Source organism: Lathyrus oleraceus, chromosome 6, assembly GCF_024323335.1.
Source record: "Lathyrus oleraceus cultivar Zhongwan6 chromosome 6, CAAS_Psat_ZW6_1.0, whole genome shotgun sequence".
Lineage (NCBI taxonomy): Eukaryota > Viridiplantae > Streptophyta > Magnoliopsida > Fabales > Fabaceae > Lathyrus > Lathyrus oleraceus.
In genome coordinates this window covers 9,453,333-9,473,606 of record NC_066584.1, presented here as the reverse complement: position 1 = coordinate 9,473,606, position 20,274 = coordinate 9,453,333, and the positions used below count along the sequence as shown (strand labels likewise).

Here is a 20,274-nt window from a genome sequence, read left to right as displayed (position 1 = left end):
TAATAACAAAAGATATAGAATATATTGAGAAAAAAATAATCACTTAAATACATACAAGTATTACATCAACATTTTCTTTGCTGAAGAATACAATCCCTTGAGCAAATCAAGAGACTAAAGCATTAAGCCTAACAAGTAAACTAAAAATACAATCAAATCTAGTTTCAAACAGCATAACCTCTATCGATTTGAAGCTTTGAAGCATGTGTAATTATACTACTAACTTCTAGCATGTGTAATTATACTACTAAGTGTTACAAGATTTTTTTTACAAAATTACAATCTATAATGAATATATATTTTACTAATAATTAGAGAAAGGAAGAGTGAAGGCTCATACTTACCCATTCCTAAATCCTTAAGGTCTCGTGCTAAGAGATTGGTCAGCATCTCACTTTGCAAAAAGATAGTAGAGAGTAACAGAGATGTGAAAAGTGTTGTTCTACTTTTCATTTCTTCAAATCTCTTCCTAAATAATGTTACAAATGGGACAAGTAAATCAATAAATCATTGATCTACTTGCCCTTTAGAATCAGTATCACCGCATTCCGTACGTTCAATAGTGAAATGATCAACAATTTTGACTGTATGTACTGGATCCTGGTGGGAAACGGCTGCCCTCCATTTGCTCGGAAAGCTTCTCAAATGGCTCGAAATTTGTGGATTTTTTGTCTCTCCATCCCAATCAGAATCAAGCTTCCACTCCTTAGGAACCTGCAAATGGAAAGAAAAATAACTGTTCAATAAACTTGCATCAACTATCAAATTTGGTTGCGCTCACAATCAAAGTTATACCTTATCAACTGCGAGAGTATAAACTTCAAGATCACCATCAGAATTGATGTGAAATCGTGTGAATGATTTGTAATTAGCTATTCTGAGAGACGAGAAGGCTTCATCAAAGTGTAAGTGGAGCCAGTTAATGCAAATATATAAGTAGCTTCCAAACACTAATGAAACGACCGGAGTAGAGAAAACCCAAAAGTAAAGGAAGACGGAAGCATAATAGATTACGGCACCCCCTCGAGAAATAGACTCTAACCCATTTTTGCAAATATTGTTCCGAGAGACAGCCATGACCTGAGAAAATAATCTTCATGATACTATCCATTTTAAGAACAATCAGAACTGTAAAAGTCCAAAAAAAATTCATACCTCTGGCACATCAAAAGCGGACATTAAATACTTGATACATGCTGGATAAAAACCAAATGTCCATTGTTCAATACGAGCTCTGAGGCCAGTTGGATCCGGAAAATGTTCACTTTCCACTGATTGATACCACTGATATAACGAGTGATAACCTGGATCATACAAACACACAAAATCATCATTGATGATCTATATTTGTTACATGATAACATACGACACTACTTTACAAAGTATCAAACTACTAACTACAGAATCACCATAGATTAGCAAGCAGTGACACTGAACATGACACCGACACTTGTAGTAATTTGAGAATAGAGACTAACTGAATGTAACCACGTTTGTTGGTGTCAGACACCAGACACGCCTTCAATATGAAGTGCCAAAAAAATATATAATTTATCAATTTAGGCTGTACACAGATTACACAAATTTGTAGCAATACAGTTATACAAGTCACTCAACAGGAACGAAAATAAAACCTGAATTTGCCAGTAACTTATGCCGGATGCATATTTCAATGCCTATTTCAAGAAGTAACATAAGAATCAGAGCAGCAGCAAGATGAGCAGAGACATGAAGAACTCCAATCATTGCTCGTTTCTTCCGTGACAACTTTGGCGGAACAAAAGAATATGCTGAAATTAGTAATACTAAAGCTCCCACAAATGACACACAAGAGTTTTGTAGGATATATATAAATCCGTTCCACACAGTACCAAGGAAACTGCTTAATTGACTTGAAAATGTATCATCTTGGAGAATGTGATTCAGCTCACACTACAAATTAAGAAAAAGAAGACAGTTGGGTATTAGTGACAAAGGAAACCCCGCTTATCTGTACTTACTTTGACCCAAAAGGAAACCACTGGCTAAATTAGCATCGAGAACATACAACTAAAAAAATAAAACTCAATAATACCAAAGAAATGGAGGAACTCACTTGCGGAAACATTGAAAATACTAGGATAAAATATATGATACCGCCGATAAAATCAAATTGCCAGTTCTTCTTCCGAAATTTAAGGATATTTCCTAATGCAATCTGCGTTAAATTAAAAATAATGTTATAATCCCGTAAGTAGCAACATGTATAAAAACCAAACATTTAGTGCTTACAGTTAAGAAACTGTTTACATTCTACATACCCTGCTTGAATCTTCAAAGGAAGGATATGCAGCTTTGCATTCATAGGAAACTCCATCAAATTTACTAAATTTACTGAAAACATGGGTAGGATGTAAAAAAGCTCCACCGCAACCATTTACAAGAAGATGGTGGACGTGGACAGGTCCATCTGACTTTACATGTGAATGACGCATGTAGTGATGCAAGTCCCCAGCCATCCGAAGCTTACATCTTCCTTTCAAATAATCACAAATCAGATGTGAAATATTCTTCCCAGTAACATCGCTCCAATACCAGTCAGTTAGCCAATTAGGCTCGTGAGTTATAATGATCACAGAGTCATTCTCTTGAACCTAAGATGAAAATGGGTCATGAAGACAGGTATGCTCAATCAGTGTACATGTTAAAAAATGAGGCAAGATAGAGAAAGAGAAATTACAAGAATTGGAACATTACAACAAAGTCTTATCTCACTAAGTAGGGTCGGCCATATGGATCAAATTTCGTCATAATGTTCTATCAAAAACCATGTTTCTATCCAACTCGTAAATCTTGAGGTCTTTACTAATAGTTTCTCATTTAGTTTTTCTAGGTCTTCCTCTACCTCTAACTTTGTTTGACTACCCCATTCATCAGATCTACTCTCTTTACTACAAAATCCACAATCTTTTCCACCATGCCCAAACCACCTAAGCCTATTTTCCACCATCTTTTATATTATGGGTGTTACCCCAACATTCCCTCTAATGTTGTCATTTCTCACCTTAACAACTCATCTAGTCATACCACACATCCAACACAACACCCTCATCCCTGTTACACTTATTTTACTTTCGCGTTGGTTCTTTACCACCCAATACTCCTTCCATACAACATTGTCAGTCCTAACACTATTGATTTCATAAAACGACAAATAAAATAAGATTTTTCCCCGAATGATTTAAATTGTGGAACAAAGAGTATGATCCAATGTTTGGGGGAATACAATAATAGGAAAGAAGTAGCCTCCACAAAATTAATCATATTGTGGTATATTTTTTTGGCTCATAGACAGACACCGCATTGCTGGGGTGGGTCAAGGAGGCTTAGGCTGAGGGACAAATAGCATTCAATCTTCAGAGTTTATGGTAATTAGAATATTGCTCAATAAATTTCCTCATAATTTCGGTGCGAATACCAGGATATAGCAATACATCAATTTTTTGTTTCATATTAAACCAATGGCAACAGCAAAAGAATGACTAAATATAAAAAAAGTTTTAAAATATGTACAAGTTAAGTAAAATCACATTAGACACTAGAGACTTGAAGAAGCAGACATTAAATTATACATCATGTAAATATAAAGAGAGAAAAAACAGACATTATTTTACCTTTTCCATTATCAGCTCGGTAAAGAATTTGAATTGGTACACATCAATATCACCATGAAGAGCAAGATCAAGGCCAAAAATCCACCACCGCTTAGGGAGTTGCAAAGCAAAGTAACTCTTTTTCTGAGGCATGAGCCATCCACCTAACCAACTCCTATGACAGATATACCTCATAAAAGTCTGAAGTCCATCAAACCAGTCTGTGAAGCAAACAATAATAACGATGAATACATATTTCCGTTACGCATAGAAACAATTTTTTAGATGTTTTTAAAATGAGATCAGGTAAAATAACCAAAACAAACATAACAATTAATGAAAAATAAATGAAGCAACTAAATAGATACAAACAAGGAAAACTGTGAAAATTTAATAAACTCCTTGAAAAGTAACATAGTTTGGTGAGGCTCAATCCAAGCTAAAACTAACCATGGTTTCCCGGAATAACGAAGCACTGAGGTCCATCATACTGTCTCAGCTGATCACCAAAGGGCTTATTCACGGCTATCTGCTCAGCTTTATAGGAAGGAGGAGGTTGGAGTGCATACTCAAAGGGAACAAAGAGACGTCTTTCATATGTAAATGCTGATGGATTAGGATACCTACAACAGTACAAACAAGCCCTCGAATAAAACAAAAATAGCAACAGAACTCTAAAAACAAATAATAGAAAGAAAAGGAGTTAATCTTCAAATGGCACTACAAAGATCTTATTGGTCGATTATAAAAGCAGTTTGGGTGTCTCCTATCATGCTAACAAATTACAAACAAGTCCTGCAAATCAATTTTTACTAGAACATGTTTCCCAAACTCTAGAAAATGCAACTACTCCATGAAAATAATACTTTTTTCTTAAACATATACATAATTATTGACTAGCACATGTTTCCTTTACCTCTCCACCTGATCTACTTTCTAATAGGGCTTCCATATCCCTTTATAAAAATGTACAAAACTAAGGACAGAAAACTCAGAATTTTGTTATTTATGATTTGATTTTAGACCTAGCTATTCAAAACTCAGTATCAAGAACCACATGCATTAAATGGTTAACTAATCACTCAAGAGAATCTTTCAATTAACATATAATAATAGATCCAAAAATATATATAATAGCCACAATAAATAGGCAACGTACGCAAGGTCACCCCCGATAATTAGTAGGTCACCACGTGGTAGGGTAACCTGAGCATCATCTTTCAGTGTACGAATGGAAGGCTTTGCAAGTAGCCGTGCAACGGCATAAGATGAGTTCCCACCATCACCGGTATCAGCCATAAAGTCAAACCAAAAATCATCCTTCTCACTAAAATGGTCATATAAAAGGTCGCGATGCTGCTTTCCATCTTCAGCCCTACTCATTGCTGCCTGGAAATGAAAATAAGAATTAATATACCATCGCATACAAGTAATGTGACATTCTTGCAACAAAGCAAGCTTCTTAATATCAGAAGAATACTTTTTACTGAACTACAAAAATAAATTTCAAAAAATTGTCATGTAAGACTCGTCAAAGATTTTATACTAAGCTTAACTACACCTACAGTTAACATATAGTTTGATTTTGGCATGCTCGGTATAAATATAAAAATTTCAAGAAAATATTTTAATAAAAATTTGACGACTAGAAATCACATGGTAAACTGAATTTTAAAAGCACAAAAATTTGTTGTATGTGACAAATTCTTGTATGATTCATATGCTTTCACATCCACATTTCTTGCAACTTGTGTTATTCTTAAAGAAGAAAATACCAGATACAAGACCAATGGCAACAATACAGGGAAAAAAATCCTTTCAACATTATCCTACACCACATTTGGAGTAACTATAAACCCCTAGAAGGTAAGCAAGCACTTACTGTCATGTCACACTGTATGCAATTTAATAGTACATAGAATGTAATACGGTAATCTAAGCAATTCAGGCTATAAGTTAAATGGCATATTGACAAAATATTATGAACTATTGCAAGGAAATATAAAAAATTACCTGCATCATTCGCATGTCAAAACGGCCAACGAACACCGTCACTGATACTAGAAGATCAAAAACAGTTTTGAATAAATCAGCAGATGTTCTGCATAATTTATCAAGTGTAACCATACAATCATGATCATCTCCAACACCTCAAAATATAACAAAGTAAGTAATATGAAGAAAAAAAATTACACATACCCAGAGTACCAAGGAACCATGTCCAAAAAGTCAGGCTTCATCTGCTTCTTCTTCACCTTCTCAAATTCTTTAACAGAGAGCGGATGAGTGAGAGCCCAACTGTTGATTTTTAAGACATTAAGATAATGAGAAAAAAATATTGATATAATTATTATATTAATGTATTATGAAAATGTGATTTCCCATAGTAATCATTTCCCCTCACAGTGTACTATTGTTCCTATGGCTCGTGGCACTGTCGTGCATTGCTTTTTGTGGGGAACTATGGCCAGAAAAACAGTTTGGCAAAAACAAAAACAATTATAACTAATACACATTTCATTGGGATGGCTAGACAATATAACAAGAACAGATGCTCAGGTTAAAAACATCCCAAGAAATGCAGGTGCGAAATTTCATATATGTTCAACAGCAGTCTGCCAAACCAAGAACAAAAACTGGCATATTTTCACGTGAATGACTAACTTCTACCAAAATTTAATATCAGAAGGATTTTACAATACAAAAAATCATACTAACATGCAAAAATATAGCAATGTTAAGCACATAAAAAATCAACTTAAAAGAATTACTCACCCTGTTGACCTTTCAACCACATAGTTTGCAATGTAAAGCCCAATAAACGTAGCCCAAAGTGAGTAGATGGGGGAAATCTCATCTGACGAACCAGGACATGAACCATTGCAGGCTATCTAAAACATTAAAAGAATTCTTGCATCACAACATGTAAAGGACCACAACAGACAAAGATACACTATTTAATACACAAGATTGTATAAATTATAAGCTTATATTAAGTACCTCTCCATAAATAACCCACTTTGACAAAAGAGGATAATCACTTGCAGATCCAACAGGAGCAAACCAAGATGAGCAAACCTGGTCCTTCAACTCATTCATCCGAAGAAACTTCGCAAGCCATGTGTTTCTCTCTTCTTTCTTCCAGAAAGGAAACCAGGTCGAACTTTTTTGGTGCTCAAGCGTTTTTTCTCTTAACATGGCACGGTTTCCACAATGACTATAAAATACACAGCATGCTACACTAAGTACCTATTATATATATAAAGAAAAGGCATCAGAATGATATTGAGTCTTCTAACAAAAAAAAAAAGAATCTTCCAAACTTACAGCACAATTTTGAAGAATGGCCAAGATCTCTGGTCTCTTTCCAGCCACACGCGAAACCAAGCCAATATACCAGAGGCCATAAAAAAGAATGTGGAAAACAATAAGAAACACAATGGATGAGATATATATTGTCAAAAACAAAGATAGATTCATCCTCATATCCACCCCCATTGACTGAAAACTAGGAAGATGGTACACTGCAGCCACTAAAATCCAGGCTATGTACCTGCAAAGTGGATGCCATATCATTTCTAATCCTGTAGAATCATTTTCATAAACTTTCATAGTAACATATATACACATTTGTTCAATAAACTTACCATCGACTGAAATTTGAATAACTCGGCTTGATAGTCTTGCCTACAAATGGCGATGAAAAGAAATAAAAGAACCCAAACAAGCAGCCATACATAGACCACCATTTAACATTGTTGTCTAATTTTTCTACTAGAGTATGTATATTGTCAGATGAGATGAAAAAAAGGCAACCCACTGCAACAGCAATTACAGCATGGCGTGAATGCTCATGAGGGTAAGGATAAGTGTGGGTAAATATAGTTCTGACCCTCTCCATTTTGAGAGTATCAAGAAGACCTGCAGGGTGCTTATCAGAGCCCATTTCCAATCTTTCAAAGAATCAAAACTCTTGCAATGAATCCTACTTTAGTAATTCCAGAATACCATATAGAACAGCGACAGAAGAATCCTGCAGAAGATGAAAATAATAATAATCTCAATATTTCTGACAAAAGGTAGCAGAAATTTGAAATTTAGTCAGGTAACAATAACTATAACAGTAACTATTCAAACTATAAATCACAGACACCCCGAACACAATACCGACACTTACACGATGACACCGATAATAATTTTGAAAAAAAGAATAAATTAAACGTAATCAGTCGGTGTCGGTGTCCGACACCGACACAGACACGCTTTTTTCAGAATCCTTTGTCAGTTCAACAGAAATTCAACCGCAAATTGTCCTTTTCACATTCTATACATAATCAAATCCTCCTCCAAGAAGATTAGCCAATGATTGAATTTCGTAATTATTGAATTCCACTAAACTTCTATATCTAGACATTTCCACATCAAGTTTATGGTCATCATTAAAAGATGTCAACGTCATCATAGTACAACAACACAACAGAGGCAAAATAATGATCATGATGAAAAGAACAAAGTTGAAAAATAAATATAACTAAGTTAATAAAAAAACAACAAATTAAGGTCGAATTATATAGCAGTTAACAGAAGTTTAAAATCAATAAAATTAGGGAAACACAACAAAAGCCCTAAATCTAATTCCTCTTATATAATTATCACCTTACAATGTTGAAGCTAGGCAAAAAAGCAACAAGAAATTGAAAAAACAAAATCTTTGAAACTAAAAAAAAAACATGAAGCAAAAGAAACCGTATATGTATAGAAAGAAAAAAAAAACAAGAACAAGAATGAACGAAAAGAAGATGTTGGAAATGTTAAAAGAAAAAGGAAACCTTACGTTGTTGTTGCGTTGTGTTAGATTGTATCGAAAGAGAAGAGAAAAAGAAAAGGGTGCGATAATGAAATTGTTTGAAAGAGAAAAGTTATGAAGTGAATGTTTTTTCAGAAGAGTATTTTTGCGTTGGAATCTGAGAATATCTGTGAGGAACATAACATAATAACAATGGCATATTCTTTTCTCTTTTCTCAATTCTCAAAATCCAGTTTCTTTTTCTTTTTCTTTTTTATTTTTATTTTTTATTTTTAAAAATAATAATTGGACGGTACTAGTATGACTTTAGTTGATTGGCCATAATTTTTTTATATAAAAAATATGGTTTTTCATTTAAATTGGTAGAATTAATTGAAAATAGTAACACAAATTCAATGTTGTTAATAGTTGAAAAATATTAATTCAAAAATAAATAAGTTGGTGATATTTATGATGTCACGTCATTTTTCGATGAAGGAAATTTATGTATATATATCAAGATCAAATGACACAAAAGTATCAAACTTAGGAACATGGTATTTTCGATAATTATTTATTGTATATCCGCATAATAAAATTTATTGTTGGATTAAAATGTATTATTATATAGATCATCTCTATAAATCTTAATATCAATAGAAAATTATTTAATATGTTATAGAGAATGGTCAAAACAAATTTGTAAGACGTTAATTTTTATGCATCTCGTTGATATATTAAATCATTTTTTATTGATGTTAAATTTTATATAAATAATTTATATGATAATAGTTTTCCATCTAACGGTGGATTTTGTCTCTCATGGGATTAGGAGTTGAATTGTTGATTTTACCTTATATACAAAAAAAAAATTGTACCTTTTAGTATTCAAAATTAGGCATGGCAAAAGGGTGGGACAGAGAAGAAGTTTACCTTTCACATATCTAAACTCAAATTTCAATTAAATATTCATTCTCTAATCTGAAATTTAAATGAAGATAAATAATTGAATTCAAAACTCGATCCAAACGCATTCAGATATAATTTCATGAGCAATTTTTTGAATTTCCTGGCTTTGAGCTTCCACAGACTTTCCATCCACCATCTTATAGTTCAAGTAGTAGCTGACAACATATTTATTTGCACATGCTTCTTCGATTTTTTTTTAAAATAACCATGTTTTTCAAAAAAAATACGAAAATAACCAGCTTTTCAAAAAAAATTCCAAAATAATCATGTTTGGGGAGGATGCGCCGGGGGAAAAAAATTCCAAAATAACCATGTTTGGGGGAGGATGCACCGGGGGAGTTGGCGCACCCCAAAAAATAAGAGGAGTCTAGCCATGTGTGTTTCTTTTGAAAATAAAATTTATTATTACAACAAACAAGAATTGAACACCCAATCTTTGGACAATAATGAAAGATATTATCATTGCACCACAGACCCTTCATACCAATTTATTTCATCATATATTTAATGAGCCATTGTACAATTGTATTTTTTAAATTGTATTAAAATAAAACACAAAATAATTTTATTAATAAAACACAAAATACATTATATATTAATAATGTATTTTGAATATATTATAAAATAGGAGTAACATATTTTGGCGCCTGCAGCCAACAATTATTTTGTATTAATATAAAAAATATATTTTTTTTTTCATTTTATTAAATTTTATCTCTATTCTTTAATTTTTAAAAATATTATATATTAATATATTATTTTATATTTAATGAGCCATTGTTCAATTGTTTCATCATATATTTTGTGTTTTATATTATATATTAACATGTATTAATATTTCAATTGTATTTATAATAAATATTATGAAGTTTTATTTGAATTTTTGTGTAAAAATTAATATAAAAACTTCATAATATTTTTAAATATAATTGAAAAATACAATTGAATAATTATATTATTTTAAATATAATATATTTTTAAATATTATATTACTTTTTATAAATAATATAATATATTAATACATGTCTAAGTTATATAAAATAATACTTAAATATTTAATATATAAAAAATTAATAAAATATAAATACATTATAAAATAAAACACAAAATAATTGAATATTAATTTGAATATATTAATATATAATATTTTTAAAAATTAAAGAATAGAGATAAAATTTAATAAAATGAAAAAAGAACAATATATTTTTTAAAAATAAAACATTATAATAAATCAGATTTATTTTAATAATAAAATAAATACTATCAATTATTTTTTAAAAATCGTGCATAACTTAAATGAGATACTTTCTTCGTCCTAAATAATAATTTCTTTATGATATTTCACACAAATTTAGATTATAATTAATTTTATAAATAAATAAATTATATATCATTTATTAATGATATGAAAAGATGATGAAATAAAAGAATAATATAAATAGTAGATAGTATGATAAGAAAAACTTATTAATATTTAATTTATATTGCAAAACAACTTAAAATATAAAACAAAATATTTTACAAAATAGGAGTAACATATAATTTAAAATGGAAATAGCAATTTATATTGATTATAAATAAATTATATAAATATTGAAGAATATAATTCATATATTTAAGATATTAAAATTTAAAATAAAAATTTAGTGTCTTTCTCTTATGATCTAAGAACAATGGCTCGTTAAATATATTATGAAACAAATTAACATGAAAGGTCTTTGCTGACGCCTCCTTTTATTTTTTTGGGGTGTGCCAACTCCCCCGGCGCAATGGTTATTTTGGAAATTTTTTGAAAAATTGGTTATTTTCGTTTTTTTTTTGAAAAACATGGTTATTTTTTAAAAAAAAATTGCTTCTTCATTATCATATTTCTTCTACAAAACTTCCCATACATGTTTAGCAATCTTGCAATTACTGTAGTATTCATACAAATCGTTAGTAAGATTGTTCAAAATGTGATTTTTGCAGAGATAATCACTCTCATACCATAAAGCGATTTCATTCGTGAGTTGTAAGTTAATCACAGCAGATTCATCCGTTTTAGCAATTCCATATGAATCTGGAGAGTTCTTACCATTAGTTTGTTTGTTTGATTCTGAAGGAGCAACGGGGATATCCTCAGTCAGACCGTGAACAACCTTCTTTAAAGTTAAGAAAATCTTCATCTTATCCTGCCAACGTTTGAAGTGAGACCCCTCAAACTTAAATGCAGGCGCCTCTTCATGAGGCTGGCGCCTCCTCTTATTTTTTTGGGGTGCGTCAACTCCCCCGGCGCATCCTCCTCCAAACATGGTTATTTTGGAAAAAAATTGAAAAATTGGTTATTTTCGTTTTTTTTTTTAAAACATGGTTATTTTAAAAAAAAATCTGCTTCTTCAGTATCATATTTCTTCTACAAAACTTCCCATACATGTTTAGCAATCTTGCAATTACTGTAGTAATCATACAAATCGTTAGTAAGATTGTTCAAAATGTGATTTTTGCAGAGATAATCACTCTCATACCATAAAGCAATTTCATTCGTGAGCTGTAAGTTAATCACAGCATATTCATCCGTTTTAGCAATTCCATCTGAATCTGCAGAGTTCTTACCATTAGTTTGTTTGTTTGATTCTGAAGGAGCAACGGGGATATCCTCAGTCAGACCGTGAACAACCTTCTTTAAAGTTAAGAAAATCTTCATCTTATCCTGCCAACGTTTGAAGTGAGACCCCTCAAACTTAAATGATTTGTCAAAGACAACAACGACCGCATTAGTGTCGATAATTTCCTCAGTAGTCATGGCAGTTAAAGTAACGTCTTAAAATTGTTGTTTTCGATTTTGGAAAAATTACCACAAAGAAAATTATTATGACGAGTCGTGTACTAAGTCGCTTTCTTTAAGATGTTTCGTCGTACTGCCAATAATTATGCAATATTGTTGAGTTTCGACGACGTCTCCGGGATAAAACAATTCGTTCAAAACGACAATTCTCACTTACATTGTAATAAATTGTTCGAAGAAATACACCTTCAAATGGTGTTTAAAACACTTGGAGTATCTAGAAATAATTCAGTCGTAAATGGCGCGAAAAGTCACTCGAAAAAACAAAACATACAAAATAATTTGAGATGAAGAGAATGAGAGGGAGAAGAGAGATTCCAAAATATTCAAAAATCTGGAGTGAGTTGCAAATGAACTGATGAACTCTATTTATTGGCAACAAATTGAACTGAGTGGAGCGAAAACCGTGGGAGAGTTGAAACTTTCAGGCCCATTACTGATTGTTTTGCTTGCTCAGCAACTGAAGGCAAGTCAAACTCCGCCAGAACTTAGGTTAAAACTAGGTTTTGATGAGTCACACATCATAATTAATTAATTAATTAATTAATATTAATCAATTTCCATGAAATCAATTAATAAAAAAATAATTTCTCCTATTAAAATTAATTAAATTCTCCCAATTTGGATTCTAAAAAATTTATTCATTTATATCGAATCATACCGAACTGGGTTGGGTCGGAACGGGCCGAGTCGGCCGATCGACATCAGCACACGTGTGCGTGTGTCTAGATGGTTTGATGGTATATCCTCACTCCTTTATAAAATTGAGTACTCTTGGGACCTAATCCATTTAGTCAATTTGGAATATATACACTACTAATATTTTTGTTCTCCTCTTCTGTGAGACTAAAATGAATCTTTTAAAATTCACTTCCATATTAGTTCTTATTTATGCTCATTTATTCTCCATTTAATTCCAATAAATCATTTCAATTTCCACGGGAAGTTGTCGTCATTCTAAGATTTTCATCAAAGCCAAACATATATTTAATTAAAATTCATCTTTTCTCCTTCTTTTAAACCAAACACATATTTAATTAAAATAATCCTCTCTCATTCTCTAATTTATCTCCCCTATATTAAAATCTATTTTCTCCTCTCACTTAAACGCTTGAAAAAATTTATATTCTTCAAGTATATTCGGAAGTAGGGTGTTCGCTCTTGCGTGGTTTTGAAGCTAAAAGTCATCTTAAGCCCAAGATAAAAAATGTATGGTTCGGTTTGATTCGGCTGACTTTTAAAAATAAAATTGAACCAATCAAAGTTATGTGATTTGTATTGATTCGGTTCTTTTGATTTTTACTTTTTTTTTATTAAATCATACACACCATATAAAAAATAATATAAATTTGTGTTTACCATAAACTAAGTTTATAGTTGTCCAAATAAAATTATAATTTGATGCATAAATATCAATTGCGTATTACAATTTTATCTTATACCTAAAAAAGAATATGAACTTGTATTATTAAATAAATTTAAAATACTATTAATATTATATATAAAAAAATACAAAAGTAGTGTAAATTATATTTTTTCTTTTTTAATCTTAACTTTATCAATATCAACTAATTAAGAGTGGAAACAAAAATAAATATATAGATTTCATTTTAAATAAAAATAATAGTATTTATAAATAAATGATATATTTTTTATTGATATATAGATTAAAAATACCATAAATATACCTATAATATTTGTTGAGTTTCCTAAAGAATTAAAAATATATTAATTTGTAAGATTTTGTAATATAATACAATTTTGCTTGATTTTGTTTGATTTGCAAAATACAACTCATAAATCGAACCGAGTCGTGCGCTTTTGCTATTAAATGAACTCAAACACATCCTTTTCAAATATAATTTTTTTATAATTTTTTATTTTATTCGGTTAACAATTTTTTATCCGATTTTGAACATCCATATTATAAAATAGGTCTTTTAAATTCTTTCAAAATTATATCATGCTAACTCAACATCAACATGAAAAATCAATAATTACTTTATCAATATAAAAAATCAAATATATATATATATATATATATATATATATATATATATATATATATATATATATATATATATATATATATATATATATATATATATATATATATAAAGTAAAAAAATAATTTAATAATTATTTTAAATATAGACATTAATTTTACAACCAACTGTTTTCGTTAATGGTGGTATGAGAATTAATTTATGTAGTAGTAGTTTATATCCACACGTTACTCCTTTATAAATGAATTAATTAATCAAAATGATATGCACACAGAAAAATCTAGTTCAGTTTCGGCGACTTCCTTCCGCGTCTTTTCTTTCCGTCCAAGTTCCTCCCAACTTGCACCGTTTTCTTTTCGTCAAAGCTTCCATAACCGTCTTCTTGTTGTCAAAGTTTCCATCATCGCTGACCCACTCCAACATCCAACTCCAAGTCGGTTAGAGCATTTATTTCTTTGGGCTTTAGGCCCAATTATGAAATCAAGGCCCAAAATATAAAACCCAGAATATAAATTGAAAATTTTACCCTATATTCCTCCCATTATACCTACACTCCAACATTTATCAAAAATCAAAATATTTTAATTATACATTTTTATTTATTATTAAAATTTTCAAAATTAATTTTTTTTTACGCCTGTTTACCGAAAGACTTAGCAAAAAAAAGTTATGGTAGTCAATTTTTTAATTTTTAATGTATTAAAATACTTGGTAAAAGAGTTTTAGTAAATAAATATTTAATTTTAAATACATTGGAAAACTTTGTAAAAGAGTTATGATAGTCAAATTTGTAATTTGGAATGTACCAGATAACTTAATTAAAATGTTCTTGTAGTTTTCAAAGTGATTATCAGAAGTGTTCTAATAGTTTTTAAAGTGTTCCCTGGATAACTTAATTAAAATGTTCCGATAGTTTTCAAAGTGCTCATTGGATAACTTAATTAAATAGTTCTGGTGATTTAATTTTTTTTCTAAATTATAGACTTTAGGCAACAGTTTAAAATCGTGACTAAAAATGGTGTAGTTTGTTAAAAGTGTGGGCTGAATTGTTGAAGACTTTCGGCCATGGTTGTTTACTTTAGGTCACGGTTTTCTTATGTTGCCTAAATTCGTTTTCGTTCTATTTTATGCTTTTTGGATGACTTAATTAAAATTTTCTTATTCAAATTTGTTACTTTAGACAAGGTTTAAAAGTGTTGTTAAAAGGGGTATAGTTGACTTTAGGCAACAACTGGACACTTTAGACCATTGTTTTTTTGTGTTGTATAAACTCTTTTTGTCTTAGACTTCCGGGATTACTTACCAAAAGTTATCAGAAATGTATTTTTTTTAATTTCAAATATAAATTATTTATTTAAGGGTATTTTAATAAAATTGAATAAATTGTATGAGTAGGAGAATAATAGTTGGGATAAGGTAAAAAATTTAAAAATATATTTAACATGTATTTTTATTGTTTTGTGCACATATATTTAAAAAAAGAAAATAAAGTGTAAAATATGAGACAATTGCATAATATACTTATAAAAACATTTTTTCCAAACTAAATGGACTTCAAATTCTTCTTAAATTAATCTAAAATTTTCCACATCAATATAAATATTTGGAAAGAAATGAAGAACGGAGAATCTAAAAGAGGGTGCAATAGGTTATATGGTCCAACTTGGGCAGAGTCGGAAAAGTCTGACGACAAGCGTTAGCTGAGAGGCGGTCCTCGAGAAGTGGGTCTGGTTTGGGCACTTCGAAAGTATCGAACTTATTCATTTTAGTTTGTGGATCCGTCTGTTAATGAATCATATTTTAGATTTATTATGAATTTGTTTGATTTCAACGGTTATAAATATGCATGTCTATCACTTTTAAGGTTAAGACTTCGAGGGGGAAGAAAGAGGTGGTAATCTTAGATAGAGAGGCAATGGTGGAATTTCCTAGAATTTATTCTTGGGATTTTAGAGACCTTTAAATGTGTTTAAAGGGGTTGAGAAACACTTATAAATACATTGGGTATGTGTGATTCATATATAAAGAGTTGGAGAGATTGAGAAACATTTTAGTAGAAAATTAGGATTGTTTTTGGAAACTTGGGTGACTATTTCTCATAAATGTTTTCTAATCTCCTCCACACATACATATCATCAACATAATTAATATTATTGTTAGATTTTAATGATAGTTTGGTATGATTGAACTCTTCAATTTCACAAGGTGTCCATCATGGGGCAAAGGGGTTTTGTTTATAAGTGAAAACCATGGGTACTAAATGGGACATCGATAAGTTTTTTTAAAACAACAAATTTGGGTTGTGGAAAGTGAATGAGCAAGCAATATTAACTCAACAGAAGTATGTCAAAACATTGAAATGTGAAGCATCAATGCATGCACACCTAACAAAAACAGAGAAGACTAAGATGGTGGATAAGGTCAACAATGACATTATCTTGTGCCTCGGGGATAAATATCCAAGGAAAATCTCCATGAAGAAGATCACAACTTTGTTGTGGGAAAAGATTGAATCAATGTATGTGACAAAGTCTTTATCTCATAGATTGTGTCTGAAACAACAAATCTACTCATTTTGAATGGTAGAGAACAAACCCATAGTGGAATATTTGACAAATATTTCATAAAATCATTGATGATTGGAGAATATTGATGTAAAAATTATAATAAGGACAATATTATATTCATGTTAAACTCATTACCTAGATCCTTTTTGATCACTTTAATAATACATTTCTTTATGGTAAGAAAGATACTCTTACTTTGGATGAAACCCTAACGATTGTGAGACCTAAGAAATTTTCAAAAGTGAAAGATTTTAATATTATGATAATGGTGAAGAAGTGAGTATCTCAAGAAGAGGGATTAAGCATAAAGGGATGTCCAAATCCAAATCAAGTTTAAAATGCTTTATTTATTAAAAAAAATCGATCACTTCGTGAAGGATTGTCCAATGAGGGAGGAAAATGAAGAATTTGTTGAGATCGTTGTTGCATCAGATATGGATAGTAGTTATGCTAGTGTTGGTGCACTAGTGATGTCGAGTTTGGATACTGAAAAGAGTTGGGTCATTGACTTAGAATGCTCTTATCACATGTGTACAAAGAAACAATACTTTGAGAATTTGAAGTTGAAAGAATGTGAAGTAGTTCTTTTTGTGATAATAAGGCTTGCAAGCTACACATTATTGGTACGGTCAAACTTCAAATATTCAATGATAGTGAATTCCTTTTATCCAATGTGAGGTATATTCTAGACCTCGAGGAAAATTTGTTATCCATAAGCATGTTGGATGATATAGGCTATTACACTAGATTTGAATATGAGGTGTTGAATATTTCACATGGCAGAGTGATCGTAGCTAAAAGGTATAAACTAAGTGGGTTATATATCTTATACAGTTCTAATGCTATTGGTCATTCATCACCAGTTATCGAAGACTTTTATGACAAAAACATGATATGGGAATTGAGGTCAAGAAATGTTAGATGATTGGAGGTTATTTTAGGGCATTTTAATGAGTTTTTCTAAAGACAAGGAATAAAAATACATTTGACCGCTTATGGCATAGTGGTAGAAGTTGAGTTTCCATGGAGTTTCTAGGGTAAGGTTAGAGATTAAGATATTAGAAACTATGGAAGGTTATACTCAATTTAAGGTGAAGGTTCATGGTATAGATACTAGTAGTAATGAGAGAACATTTACAATGGTCTCTGATTATCATTTGACTTATGGTAAGGTAACAAATGAGATCGTATCATCTCAAGGATTAAAATTTGTTGGGCTTGGTAGTTATGCTTTGCATGTGGCTGAAGGATTGCAAAAGTATGAAACAAGGACTTCCTAGAAAGGCATTAAAAATAAAATGGAGTCAAATATGGTTGAATAACTATACATGTCGGATTGTTAGATTACCTAAGCATGAAAAAGGTGGTTAGGTGCAAGAGGACACAAGTGTAAAAATCAAGGTTTAAGCATGACTTATACTTGTTGAATGAATATTCAAATCAGAGAGAACAATAAGGTAGTTGATGGATACATTGGCATCAACATCAATTTAAAGTCAAGGTGGATAATGGTAGAAGTATGATTTAAAAACTCAAGTGATGAAGAGAAGTAAAACATGTTTCAATATTGCCAAAAATTAAAATGCCCAAAAAGAAGCAGGAAAGTTGGCGGAGGATGCAGGATCCACGAGGGATTGGCGTACGACCGATTGGAGTCAGCGAAGGTGCACAAAGGCGTACGAACTATGGAGGAGACGATCTACCAATCATCGATGGCGGCATATATAATGGAGCCAGAAATCTTATGGGTGTCTATCATCTAATAGAGGTCTGACAAGTGGCAACGACGAAGCTTCAGAGCATTAGAGGCTTGTCATTAGTGTGGCGGATGAGCGTCTGCCTTTGAGAAATAGGTTTCGTCCGGGTGGTTCACTAGTACTGAGCTTAGTCATTTTGGTTCATGGGATTTGGGAGATCTTTGGAGGTGTCTAAGATTCATATATAAAGGGTTTGAGAGATTGAGAAAAACTTGGGGTAGAAAATAGGGTTTGTTATTGAGAACTTGGATGAATGTTTTATTTTGAATCATTTGTAATCTCTTGTAACAATTCATGAAAGTATATAGAATCGAAAAATTGTTGTCTCTCCTATAATAGATCAATTTGATTTAACTATGTAAACAAGTTCTTTGTATTCTCATATTTTATAATTCTTTTGCTTGTTGTAGATTTGCTTACATTATGTAACACCCACATATAATATATGTCTAAAATACATATTATACATAGTGTAATACTGGTACTAAAATACATAAGCGCCTAACGGCAACAGTGTACATATTTACATGCCCAAAAGAAACATAACATGGCACAAAACGTACACAAAAGTGCCCAAAATAAAAACTAGGAGCTAGATCATTATACAATTATCTCAAAAATATATACACAACGGAGTATCCATCCACACATCAGGTAAGCAAGACATCACTCTATCTTGTCCTTACCCTTCGCCTGCTCAGAACCACCTGAAAAATAATCAACAACATGGGGTGAGATAATAATCTCAGTGGGTTCCCTATCTTATGGGTCCACTCGGCCCTACAGGGTTTTCTAGTCAATATCCAACTTAAGTCAACAAGGGGAAAGAAGACTTAAGTGACGGGGAACTAACTCGCAATGTATGGTAACATGCACCTGAGTTCTCGCAACTCAAAATAAGATCATTTTTCAGATTCACGAAACATCAATCCCTGAGCGGACCTACGTCTAGGGCAAGCCCAGTTCATGCATGCTCGTATGATTCGACTTTCGCGGTGGATATCGGGTCCTCTATGAGGTCCAAACTCATTTCAGGCGACCGTCACCCGTATGGGACTCTAACCCACTTAGGGTATCTTTCACCGTATGAGACTCTAACCCACTTAGGTGTCCACCTTTCCCCCATGTCCGCCGTGGTTGGGGATCAAACCCAATTGAGGCACAAATCACCGGTCTCACATCCTATTGCTTACTCATCTAAGCATATCGAATAGAGATGTGAACCACCAAGGGCAAAACATTCTGAATACATGATTGGTTCCACAAATCATAACAAGATTCATCAATCACAGGTGACTTTATTCACCAAAATACACAAGCAATAACATGGCATGTTCCATACAAAGCGTCTCACTCTCAACTCTGGCAACCATTTGTAACACCCTTCTAAAATACCCCAATATTTAATTAAAACAACATATAAAACTCAGAGTAATTATGCAGTTAAGGGTGTCACACACAAACACTGTACACCATTCACCAATATAACGGTCATGCTCTTTATTGATTCAAAACATAAGCATTTGCATAAAACGCAGCGGATAGAAATCTCATCAATCATGTAAAACATTACATGTAAAATGGTTCATAACCAACAATAAAATATTTAAAACAAGTTAAAACATCCCATCCCGATGTTACATCTATCAGAGCACGACCCACTAAGGAGACTACACTAGACTCCAAGCATTAGCTTCTACTCAACTCATTGCTCGTTACCTGAAAAATAGTTG

At 31.6% G+C, this 20,274-nt stretch overlaps 1 protein-coding gene across 2 annotated transcripts; it reads right to left on the bottom strand.

Annotated features, from left to right (window-relative positions):
- Positions 1-8,657, bottom strand: LOC127091636 (uncharacterized). 2 transcript variants are annotated; one of them, XM_051030322.1, is made up of 16 exons: positions 8,467-8,657; positions 7,280-7,665; positions 6,960-7,185; positions 6,633-6,881; positions 6,408-6,523; positions 5,832-5,930; positions 5,646-5,733; positions 4,792-5,021; positions 4,083-4,255; positions 3,654-3,853; positions 2,301-2,633; positions 2,096-2,197; positions 1,635-1,932; positions 1,156-1,304; positions 796-1,080; positions 1-714 (listed from the first exon to the last, which is right to left on the bottom strand). In XM_051030322.1, exons 2-16 carry the CDS (start codon positions 7,576-7,578, stop codon positions 508-510), a joined length of 3,054 nt encoding a protein of 1,017 aa, XP_050886279.1. In that variant the 5' UTR covers positions 7,579-7,665; positions 8,467-8,657; the 3' UTR covers positions 1-507. The 2 variants fall into 2 exon arrangements, with proteins under 2 accessions (XP_050886279.1, XP_050886280.1); XM_051030323.1 differs by having other exon boundaries at positions 8,462-8,648.
- Between the last annotated feature and the right edge of the window lie 11,617 nt (positions 8,658-20,274).